Source organism: Capra hircus, chromosome 25 (assembly GCF_001704415.2).
Source record: "Capra hircus breed San Clemente chromosome 25, ASM170441v1, whole genome shotgun sequence".
Taxonomy (NCBI): domain Eukaryota; kingdom Metazoa; phylum Chordata; class Mammalia; order Artiodactyla; family Bovidae; genus Capra; species Capra hircus.
Window position 1 is genome coordinate 21,724,085 of NC_030832.1, and position 12,441 is coordinate 21,736,525.

The 12,441-nt window shown below is 46.1% G+C and overlaps 1 protein-coding gene across 2 annotated transcripts in view; it reads left to right on the forward strand.

The window, feature by feature from the left end:
* The window catches only part of PRKCB (protein kinase C beta), a 375,680-nt gene that overhangs the window by 276,149 nt on the left and 87,090 nt on the right, over nucleotides 1–12,441 (forward strand). For both annotated transcript variants that reach the window (XM_005697610.3, XM_013974872.2), the window contains exon 9: nucleotides 3,376–3,522. In XM_005697610.3, coding sequence (XP_005697667.2) covers nucleotides 3,376–3,522 — 147 coding nt within the window. The remainder of the gene's footprint in view (nucleotides 1–3,375; nucleotides 3,523–12,441) is intronic.

The window sequence follows — 12,441 nt, forward strand, 5'->3', positions numbered from 1 at the left end:
GTCTACAGGCACGGTGCCTTATGGATGGGCCCAGTGTTGCCAGATCTACTTCTTCAGAAGAAGCAGGGATTTGGGTTTTTAACAGGGCACCTGCACCCCACTCCAGTACTCTTGCCTGGAAAATCCCATGGATGGAGGAGCCTGGTGGGCTGCAGTTCATGGGGTCACTAAGAGTTGGACATGACTGAGCGACTTCACTTTCATGCATTGGAGAAGGAAATGGCAACCCACTCCAGTGTTCTTGCCTGGAGAATCCCAGGGATGGGGGAGCCTGGTGGGCTGCCGTCTATGGGGTCGCACAAAAAATCGGACATGACTGAAGGGACTTAGCAGCAGCAGCAGCTCCTAATTTTTATCACAAGCCAAACAATTTAAATATTAGTGCAGACCAGGCCAACAGGCTATTAGACTTCTGATCTAGCATCTAGAGGCTAAGATAACATTCTTAGTTCAGGCTCTGATCACAAAAAGCCATAGACTGTGGCTTAAGCAACATTCATTTCTCATGGTTCTGGATGCTGGAGAGTCTAGGATCAAGGTGCCGGCAGAATTGTTGTCTGGTGAGGGTCTGCTCCCTGGTTCATAGCCGTCTTCTCACTATGTCCTCGCATGTGGAAGGGGCAAAGGAACTCTCTAGGGTCTCTTTAATCAGGGCACTAATCCCATCCATGAGGGCTCCACCCTCATGACCTAATCCCCTCCCATACGCCCCACCTCCTAACACCATCACCTTTGAGGGTTAGGATGTCAGCATGTGTCAGCTTTGGGGAGGACACAGACATCTGTCTACAGCATAAGGCCACTTTGCCTAAGAGGAAAGTCACACAAGCAAAGTGAGATGGAGTGTGGAATTCAGAAGAGAGAAGGTTGCTTGCAGGACTGAGGAATGAAGCTGTTTCCTGCTTGCTGCTCCTTGAAGAACAGGAAAAAAAAAAAATTTCCTCTAAGCAATCAAAGGGAGAAATGGGAGAGTGAGCCTGCCTCACTCCTTCCCCTTTGGAGGGTGTGCTGGGCCCTGCAGGTGGAGGGAAGCAGATCTCAGGGCTGGAACAGGGACTGGGGACCAGGCACGGTCAGGACATGGATCTTCATGGGCTGGAGATCGGAGTGTGTGAATCAGGTGGGCCCCGAATCAGGGTTCAGAGACATCATAACAAAGCAAGGGGATGGTGGGGTGGGAGGGAGATAGTGGGGCAGGAGGGAGGGAGGGGATGTGTTTGGATCAGGACAGCCTGGGAGGAAGATCTCTGGGAGCTGGAGGGTGAGGATTTGGGATGATGGGAAGACATGGCCTCCAAAAGCAATGTGGTTTCTGTTCTCGACTCTTTTCTTTCTTTTTTTAAAAGTTTTCCTTTTTTTTTAATATGAACCATTTTTAAAGTCTTTATTGAATTTGTTACAAATTATTTCTGTTTTATGTTTTGGTTTTTTGCCCCCAAGGCATGTGGGATCTTAACTCCCTGACCAGGGAGTGAACCCACACTCCCTGCTTTGAAAGGTGAAGTCTTAACCACTGGACCACCAGGGAGGTCCCTAAGCTCTTCTCTTGTTTGCAGTTTCCCTCGTGATCTGCTTTTAACTACCCCCTCCATGCCTTAACCCTCAAATCCATCTCCAGTTCTTATGTCATTTCTTAACCTGAAACCCACAGGATACAACTGCTCACTGGGTATTTATTTACACTGGGTTGTCCTAGAGACACTTAAATCTCGACAAATCATTATTAAAAAATAACTGGACCAAGAATCCTCTCGAATGCCTTGCTAGTAGCCAACATGCGGAGACAACACAAATGCCTGTAAACAAGAGAATGGATGAACTTAAACAGTGAGTGCTACTCAGCAGTACAAAAGCAAACCACTGATTAGTGCAAACAGCAAATGACGTGAGTGAATTTCAGGACCATTATGATGAGTGAGAGAAGCTAGGTGCGAAAAACTGCATACCCCACGGAGGAAAACTTAACATGCTCATAGTACGTCCTACGCCAAGCGTGTGGGTTTCCCATCCCAAGAAATTCTCCAGTTCTCTATGGACACCAACTAGGTGTTCTGCAGTTTAATTCAGTTTGGACACTAGCTGCTCAGAGTCAGCACAAACCTCACAGGTTAAGGGCTCAGTCCTACAGGACATCCCCCCTGCATCTTTAGACTCCAATTATAAATATGCTGGTCTCCTATTCTCCCCTGATTTCATGGAATTTGCTGTCATTCGGAGGCATCATTCTGCTACTCATAACAGCAAGCCTCTCCCTGATTGCATTGAGGACCAACATGGGCCTCACCCATCCATTCATCCTACAAAATATGTAGCTGGAAACTTTGCTGGTTGTCTGGGATTTTGTGGAATATAAGACATACTCCCTGCCCTGGAAGGTTTCTGGTCTGTTGGGAAAACAAGCGAACCGTTACCTGCAGCATAAATGGAAAGTGAGGTGGATGAAGGGAGCAGATAGGGACATCTTATCCAGACAGAGAATCCAGAAAGACTTCCCCGAGGAAGTGAGAATGTCGAGCAGGGGGTAACTAGGTTGGTGAAGGGGAGAGAATAATCATCCACACGGGAGCAACATTAAGTGTAAAGGCCCTGAGGTAGGAGGGCCCTGGGACTCAAGGATGTGAAAGGACAATGAAGCCGGGTTTGTAGGGAAGAAGGACCCAAGAAGTGACGAGCTTGGAAAAGCGGGTAGAGCCTGATCAGACTGGGTCGTCTGGGCCCGTGAAAGCACCGAGAATCTTAAAAATGATGGGTCACTACTGAAGCATTTTAAGCTTGGTTGACTTGGTTGAGTGTGAAGAAGCGGAAGTCACAGTGTGTGTGTATTAGCCACTCAGTCTTGTCCAGCTCCTTGTGACCCCATGGCCTGTAGCCCACCAGGCTCCTCTGTCTTTGGAATTCTGCAGGCCAGAATACTGGAGTGGGTTGGCATTCCCTTCTCCAGGGGACCTTCCCAATCCAGGAATCAAACCCGAGTGTCCTTCATTGCAGGCAGATTATTTACCATCTGAGCCACCAGGGAAGCCGTGAAAGTCACAGTTGCTGCATGTAAAGCCCAGTGTGGAGGGAACCAGGGTGGGTTGTCCCGGTGAGAGATGATGACAGGTGGAGATGGAAGGGGGAAGGAATTCTCGAGACAGCTGGGAGGAAGCAATGACAGCTTCTGGTAGTGGGTGAGAACGAGGGGTAAAAGAAAAACGGAGGTGCCAAGTCTGGCCTCCACATTTTGAGTTTGCACTGTGGATACTGGGCTGTGCTTTTCACCGAGTCAGGGGCATAAGTTGCAGGGTCCACAGCTTGCCACCGCGCTTGAGTTTGAACACGTAACACAGGCATCCTCCAACTTTGACAATGTCTTCTGTGTGCTTCTCCCTCCAGAGAGCCAAGATCGGTCCTGGGCCCAAGACTCCCGAAGAAAAGACGACCAACACCATCTCCAAATTTGACAACAACGGCAACAGGGACCGGATGAAACTGACCGATTTTAACTTCCTGATGGTGCTGGGGAAAGGCAGCTTTGGCAAGGTACAGTGTGGCTGGGTGGAGGCACCTGCTGCAGAAGGAACCAGTTAACAAGGCAGGCACATTCGCTGTTCATATGGGGCTTATGTTCCAGGGAGGGAGAGAGTGAAAAGTAAATAGAGCTACACTCCAGTTGGTAAGCAGTACTGTGAAGGAAATAAATGGAGCGCTGTGTCACAGGCAGATAAAGAAGGGACCCACTCATGGGACGAATTGAGAGAGTATCTTTGACATAAATACACTACCATGTATAAAGTAGATAGCTAGCGGTACCCTGTGCTGAATGGCACAGGGAGCTCAGCTCTGTGCTCTGTGATGACCTAGAGGGGTCGGATGGAGCGGGGGGCGGGGGGGGGGGAGGGAAGCTCAAGAGGGATGGGTTTTATATATACTTACAGCTGATTCACGTTATTGTACAGCAGAAACTAGCACATCACTGTAAAGCAATCATACTCTGATTAAAAAGTAAGTTTTTAAAAAAGAAATGACCTACTCAGACTGAGAAAGTGATGTAGAAATTGAGACCTGAAGGTTGAGAATTAACCAGCCATACGTTCAGAGACCCAGGAAAGATGGTTTGCAGCAGAGAGAATGGCAAGTGCAAAGACCCTGAGGTAGGGAAGGGCTGGGCACATTCTAGGCACTGTCAGAAGGTGCTGGGGGCAAAATGCCTTGAGCTGGGGGAGGTTGTGGGATGTGAGGTTGCAGAGGTGGGAGGGGCCTGATTTTGCAGAGCCTTAAGAGCAGTGATGAGGAGTTTGGATTTGACTCACAATGCAGTGGGGAGCCATTGAGAATCTTAGAGAAGTGACATGATCAGATTCGGTTTCGGAAAAGATCACTCTTGCGGCTGAGAATGGAAGTGGTTCTTTTCAAACAGCTGCATGGTTGAAGGATGTCTCTGGGACTTGTAGGGCGATTCTGGATGCTTTTATAGACACCAGGAGATGCTGTTTTACTGAAGCTGAGATTGCGTTATAAGTATTCCTGACTTGTTTAGTGTTGTTTTGAGTCCTTTAATCCCTGTGTGTGCCACCACCACGTCTCACATCAATCTCATTCCATGAACTCAGGTGTGCAAAAAATATCAAATTTCTTCCCCATCTCTATAGCTTCAATCAAAAATCTGGGAATTATCCTCTACTCCTCCTTGGCCCCCCTCTTACCACAGGCCTGCATAATAGTGAGTCTAGATAGGTCCTCCTACAAAACGTATCATGAATTTACTGAGTTCTCTCCATCTTCACTAATTCAGTCCTAATTTATACCATACATTACCACCTGGACCACGCAGATGTTCCCAAATGGTTACCCTGCTTCCACTCTGGTGACCTGTAGTTAATACACTTCCATGCAGCAGCCATAGTTATTTTTAAAAACTTTACATTGGGTCAAATCACTCCCCTGCTTGAAATCCTCCAGTGGCTTCATAAACAGAATACATTCTATCCTGTGTCCTGGGCTTACATCGCTCTTTAAACTCTGATCCTTGTTCTCTGTTTGATGCCTTCTTTTCCTTTCCTTCTCCCCATCACCCACTGTGCTTGGGCCACATGGAGGTTCTTTGAAACGTACAAAGCTCCTTCCTCCCTTAGCGCTTCTGTGATGCTGTTCCCTTCCTTTATTCTTTGCAGAACTGGCTCTTTCTTGTCATTTCCCTCTCTACTTAGATGTCACCTCTTCTGAGAAGCCTTCCCTGACCACCGCTCAAAAGAGCCACGCATTCATTCTCCGTTATATTTAGCTCTCCCAGCACCCACCACCAGCGGATACTTCTCTGGCTTGTCTGTTCATTTGTCCCCTCATTCTAAGATCTGAGCGCCGCAAGAGCCAGGAGCTGTGTCTTGTTCACCAGCCTACTTGCAGTGCCTGTGGGTTGAATTCGTTCAGGACCTAGACTGAATGCACGGATTTTCGTGAAGGGCCGCAAGGTCCGTCCTGCTACTGCAGGGGAATAAGAAACCTGAGATGATGGCGCGGAAGTGGAAGAGCCTTGGCAGGGAGTGGGCCTAGAGAGTAGGAGCGCAGAGTAAGATTGCTGAGCCGCCTGGAGGTCTGGGAGGCGAGAGAATCAGCAGTGGTGTTGGCAGAGGCCCGTGCCATTGTGTGCTTTTGCCAGCAGCTCTGAGAGGCCTGAGGGTGGAGACGGAGTAGCCTCAATAGATGGTGGGTTTGAGCTAAGGATGGGGATTAGCCCTAGAAGATCGCGGTAATAAGGGAGTCAGGCTTTCAGGGGAGAGGGGTGTCCACTGCAGATTCAGCAGAGGCTGTTCTAGTAGGTACTCAGGAAAACTGTACTGAATGAATGAGTAACAGTGGCATCTAGACCGGAGGAAGTCGTAGCAGGAAGAGGCTTATTACCTTGGTGTGGGAAAGAAGTCTAGAGGCCTAGGGGTGAGAAACAAGTGGATGAGGCCAAGGGATTTTTTTTTTTTTTTTTTTTTTAAGGAGAAAGGAGTTGGATTCCAAAACCCTGATTCTTGCTCGTTTGTGGATGTTCTACTCTTTCTTTCTGGAAGCTTTTTAGTTTTTAAGATTTATTTATTTAACGGCTTGTGCTATGCTTAGTCTCTCAGTCATGTCTCAGGTCTCTCTATAGCTTGCCAGGCTCCTCTGTCCCTGGGGATTCCCCTGGCAAGAATACTGGAGTGGGTCGCCATGCCCTTCTCCAGGGGCATAAGGGGTCTTTATTGTGGCATTCGAACTTCGTTGCGCTGTGCAGGATCTATTTCCCTGACCAGGGATTGAACCTGGGTCCCCTGCATTGGGGGCACGGAGTCTTAGCCACTGGACCACCAGGGAAGTCCCAAGGCCAAGAGATTTAAAATGCTAGAAGGACTCTCGGGGCATTTGGATTTCAAAGATGGGGTGGTTTCCATGATGACAAGGAAGAAGGTGGCCTACATGAAGAAGAGGTTCTAATAAGCTGAGGCTGTCAGGCAGTTTTAAAAATTAAATTACATATTTAATAAGCAGTATATTCACATGGTTCATAATGAAAAGGATATTAGACGGGTAAACACTGGGAAGTCTTGCTCCCACCCAGGTTCACATCTTTCTGTGCCCCCTCCCTGCTACTGCCCCTCCATATATAAGCTGTTTCGTTGATTTAATTTGTATCTTTCCAGTTTTCTCCCTGCTAATTTAACAAATATAAATGTGCATGTTTATTCTTGTCCTTGTTGTCTCAAAAGTTGGCAGACTGCACACTCAGTTCTTCACCTTTTGGGTCACTCAGCAATTGGAGAGGTTTTTCTTTGACTGTGCTGGGGCTTCATTGCTGTATGGGCTTCTCTCTAGGTGCAGCGAGGAGGGGGGCTACTCTCTGGTTGCGGTGGGCAGGCTTCTCATTGGGGTGGCTTCTCTTGTTGTGGAGCACTGGGCTCTAGGGCGCTTGGGCTTCCGTCGTTGCAGCTCCCGGGCTCTGGAACCCAGGCTCAGTAGTGGTGGTGCTCGGGCTTGGTTGCTCTGCAGCATGTAGGATCTTCCCCGACCAGGGATCGAACCTGTGCCCGATTGGCAGGCGGATTCTTTACCACTGAGCCACCAGGGAAACCCTGATTGGAAAGCTTTTGACTAAGGAGTGGAAGTTCCGGAGGGTGTTGTGAAAAGGACTAGGCTTGGGGTGGGGGTGGGGGGTGTAGAGGAATTGGAGAGCAGGTCCTTGGGGAACAGTGAGGGAATTAGAGAGAATAAATCATGCATTTCCATGGAAACGGTTATAATAATTGAGAGTTCTGTTCCAGTCTGGGATGTGGCATCAGATGAATCACGGAGGAAAACAACAGTATGTCATGAAAGCAACTAGAATAACAAAAACCTCTGCCATCCTTTAAAACATAGAACAATCCTGGGCAACTTGCGTTTTGCCCGACCACGGTTTTAAATGAATGTGGTTTTATATTTGAATGTCTACTTTTTACTGTTTTGTAATCTTGTAGGCTATATACATTAAATCCTGGACACGGAAGAACACAGCAGCAGTAATGCTCCCCCTTTCAAAGATGAAAGACGTGGACCTTTGGGTAATCTGTTCATACCTCCCCTCCCCCAGGCCCACGGTGTCAGATATGGCTCAGAAAAACCTGCTGTTCAGCACGGCACTAATTTGTGGAGCGACTAGGGAGTGACACAAGTGTTTTGCTAAGACCTGTGAAAATGAAGCAAGGGACAAAGCAAGTGCGAAGGCCGTTGAGTTCCGAATGAGTAAGCTCTGTTTCAAAAACTTGAACAGGAGGCACAGTTCGGAGAGTTAGTTTGCTTTCCTGGCCACGAGAGAGTGTTCCCCGGGAGGGTCATCATACGAGGGCAGGGCATCTCAGCATCTCTGCCTTCCTTGGAGACGGATGCTCTCTAGAACTCTTGTTACAGAGCATTTACTTGTATTATTCTTTTGTTGTTTAATGTTTATTTTTATAGTTGGATCTTTTGCTCAATTTATTATGATTTCTTTTTTTATATACTTATCTGTTAGGCTGTGTCGAGCCTCAGTTGTGGCATGTAGCTTCTTCATTGTGGCACGCAGACTCTGTAGTTGAGGCGCGTGGGCTCTGGACTGCGAGGGCTCAGCAGTTGCCGTGCATGGGCTTTGTTGCTTCTCGGCACGTGGGATCTTAGTTCCCCGACCAGGGATCGAACCCTTGTCCCCTGCATTGCAAGATGTATTCTTAACCACTTGACCACCAGGAAAGTCCCTTTTATGATTTCTTGAACCTTTCATTTCTGCTTTGCCAACCTTTACACTTTTCAAGAATTTAATCTCTGTGGTTGTTGAGTGATTTCTGTGGTTAAAATTGTGCAGCAAATATGTAGCTTGGACAGATGGGCACTGTCCAGACCAATTATACAAGTGAAGTTTATAAAGTAAACAGAGAAAGTCCCTGATAAGTTATATATGTGTGTGTGGTCTGTGTGTGCTCAGTTGCTTAGTCGTGTCCCACTCTTTGTGACCCCATGGACTGTAGCCCGCCAGGCTCCTCTGTCCAAGGGAGTCTCCAGGCAAAAATCCTGGAGTGGCATGCCATTTCCTCCTCCCAGGAATCTTCCCAACCTACAATCAAACCTTCGCCTCCTGCAGTTCCTGCATTACAGGCAGATTCTTTACCACTGAACCATTTGAAAAGACCTGATAAGGTATATACGTAGTGCAAATACAACTATTTACATTATAAACTTGATTCCCCTAATTCTTAAGTGCTACCATGATAAATGGGCTTCCTAGGTGGTGCTAGTGGTAAAGAACCCACCTGCCAGCGCTGGAGACATAAGAGACACGGGTTCAATCCCTGGGTCAGGAAGATCCCCTGGAGGAAGGCATGGCAACCCCCTCCAGTATTCTTATCTGGAGAATCCCATGGGCAGAGGAGCCTGGAGGGCCACAGTCCAGAGGATCATGCAGAGTCAGACATGATTGAAGCAGCTTAGTATGCACGCACGCACACGTGCATGCCTGGACTGTGATGAATATCCATTGACTATTTAATTAATGCTAATATCACTTGCCTTCTGACACTTCAGATGTGCCTGTGGTGATGATTTGCCTGATCCAGATCTTTTTAGAAAATTATGCGGGGAAGTTTGAGTGAGGGTTTTCGTATTATTTCCTTATACTTGTGGACTCATGCTCATGTCGGTACTGGCCAACTGGGGGACTTAGGGGGGTAGGGAGGGCAGGTACATGTCATGGTGGACATATAGGTAACATAAGAAAGCTCAAATCCAGCAGCACAAAAGATCTATCACAGGAAATGATCAGAAGTAGAAAAAATGAAAATAGCCCAAATGTTCATCAGTAGTATGAAAGTTAAACATATAATGGTGCATCCATGATACTTTCAAACGAATATGGTCTTTCTGTCTTTCATATCTCTGTTTGTCATTGTGGACAGACATCCATGACATAGTATCAAGTAAAAATAGAAGCAAATCACAGAACACTATGATTAGTAGTGTAAAATAAACTGTACACAGAATCATTTTATTTAGGTAATATACTCAGAGCCCCTACTATCACTGGACGTCCCCCCCAAGATTTTATTAGGAAAAAATTTTTTAAATACAGAAAAGTTGAAAGAATTATACAGTGAGCATCCGTAATACCCAATACCTAGATTCTACATTTAGCATTTGACTATATATGCTTTTTTGTTTTTTAAATATTTATTTGTTTGGCTGCATTGGGTCTTAAGTTGCATCTTGCAAGATCTTTCATTGCAGCTCTTGGGCTCACTAGTTATGGCTCCGAGGCCCAGTTGCTCTGCTGCATGTGGGATCTTAGTTTCCTGACCAGGGATCGAACCTGCATCCCCTGCTTTGGAAGGCAGATCCTTAACCACTGGACCACCAGAGAAGTCCCTGACTGTATATATGCTTGATCACATGTCCCTCCTTCCTCTTGTCTCTACATCAACCTATCTTTAATGCATTTCAAACCAAAATGCAGACATCAGTACACTTGAGCCCTGAATTCTTTAGCACATACCTCATTTCACCAGAATTCAATATTTGTTTTTGATCATTTTTAAGGTAAAATTTGCATACAACAAAATGCATGAAGTAGTGTGTCATTCTGTGAGTTTTGAAAAATGCATGCTTAAAAACCTAGTGGGAGTATAAACATTAATCAAAAAACATCACACTGACAGACGTAAAGTACAACTGTGATGTTTGCTGTATGCTGGGAGAGCCTGAGGGAGTGGGCTTGGCTCTGGCTGCAGTCAGGGAAGGCTTCCTGGAGAAAGAGGCTCTTGAGGTTTATCTAAAGGATGAGCTAAGTTAACTGTGCCAAGAGGGGAAGGAGTAAATGGAAAATCTCAGAATGTCTCTTCTGGGACTTCCCTGGTGGCCGAGTGGTTAAAACTCCATACTTCGAATGCAGGGTCCGTGGTTTCAATCTCTGGTTGGGGAACTAAGATCTCATGTGTGGCATGGCCAAAAATGAAAAATTAAAAAAAGGTCCCTTCTTCCTGACCCCACTGCAAGCCAGGCCTGGTTGATCTGTGTGGCAGCCAAACACGTAAACTAGGTAGGGTGGATTCAGCTGTCATAGCAAACAGACCCCCTAAATCTGTACTGATCCAGACACAGTAGAAGTCCAGTGTTCATTCATGCAAAGTCCAAGACGGGTGTCTCTGGCCTTGCCCACGCTCTCCATATGGTGATTAAGTGACCCAGCTTCCTTCCACCTTACACGGCTCCATCAGTCCCTACAGCCTTGTTTTTGTCCATACTCAGAGAGCGGAAGGGGAAAGAGAGTACAGAGGAGGCGCAAGCTGCTTCTAAAAAGCCCTGATGTGGATGTGGTACCCGTCGCTTCTGCCTACATGCTGTTACAGAGAATTCAGTCACGTGCCTCAGAGCAAGGGATGCTGGGAGAGCAGTTTTGGTGGGAGGATAGTGGCCTCAGCCATAATCCCTCCTTTTCAGCTCTGGTTGGAATTTTTCTTGGTGACAAGAAAGACCTTCTGACTTTAACCTTTAGAACTCCTCATTTTTCATGCCCCACAAACAAAAACCATTAAGCCTCTCTTGATGACATTTCCTTGTGTTCAAATCATGGAACATGCCAGGTGCTGCTTTTCCTGAAGCATAGCATAAGCCAGGAATAAATCAAGTAGGAAGAAGTCAGCAGCTTATGAAATTAAAAGGAAAAGTGGAAAGTCTTCGGAAAAGCAGGTATTACTTTTATCTCTTCCAAAAGCCCCATTCAAGTCTTTTGCTTTAAATGCATCGAAGATGATCAAAAATAAAAAGCCAAGAGGTGAGAGAGAAAGCCATTCAGCTTCTTCTGGTGTCTGACTTTCCTCGAGTAGTGACCAAGAGGCTGATGATATTAAGTGCCTGAATGTCACTGAGGCAGCTGTTGGGGGTTAACCCAGTGGCCCCCGGAGACTCAGTATTTGTGTACCACTCTCCAGGGTGCTGATGCCATCTCCCATAGCTCAAGATTCAGACTGTATAACAGGGTTGAGTATAGCCTCGACCAAGTTTCCCAGCTATTAACTATTCATGCACCTGTAATTTTTTGAAACATGTATGTACTCCCTTTATATTATCTTAAATATGTTTTCTTAAAATGATTTAGTTGACCTCTTTCTCTTCTTCTTAGCATTGCCCTAAGTGATAATGTATGTGAAATCACAGGCTTGATCTAGCAGTTACATATTTGTTTTAATATATCTTAGGAGAATTTATCAAAAGAAAAATAATTTTGTCCTTGTATTGCTGATGGTACAAATACCACATTTTACGAAAAGAAAACTGTCTTAAAGGTCTTTCACTCACATGACAATTTGGTACTTCAGTTACCATTGTATTCCTAAGAACATGAAGCCTTTTGTTGCATTTTTGTTTATCTCCAGAAGGTACAGAAAGTCTCTGATCTTTCCTCTCCCCTATATCCTCTCCTTTAGATAAGGAGCATGCTCAACGTTTCCTGAATCCTCCAAGATGTTTTCTGTGATCTTGACTTTCCCTTTCTTGTCCTTTACTCACTGACTATATCAGAAAATCAAACTGCTCTTTTGAGATTTGCTGCCTCCACTTCCTTCCCACTCACCTCTGCCTTGTCCTTTTGCCCTGTGACTTCTCCCCTCAGCAACCTCTGCTTCACCCATTATCAGTGATCTCATAGCTCCTAACTCTCCAGATCTGAGAGGGAGGCATGGTGGCTGCTTATGAAAGCAGCGGGCAGACATGAAGGAAAGGAATTGGGGCTAAGGTTGAAACCCGTACCTGGAAGAAGTCATCATTCTTATAATAACTGCCTACTGATGGTATAATTAAGGATTTATTCATTCAACAAGTATTAATTGATCATTCACTACGTGTCAGGCAGCCTTCTAGGTGATGCTGAAAGCTCGGCTTCTCTGTATACCAGTGCCAAATCAAATCTTGGAGACAGAGTTTTGGGTAAAGTAAAAA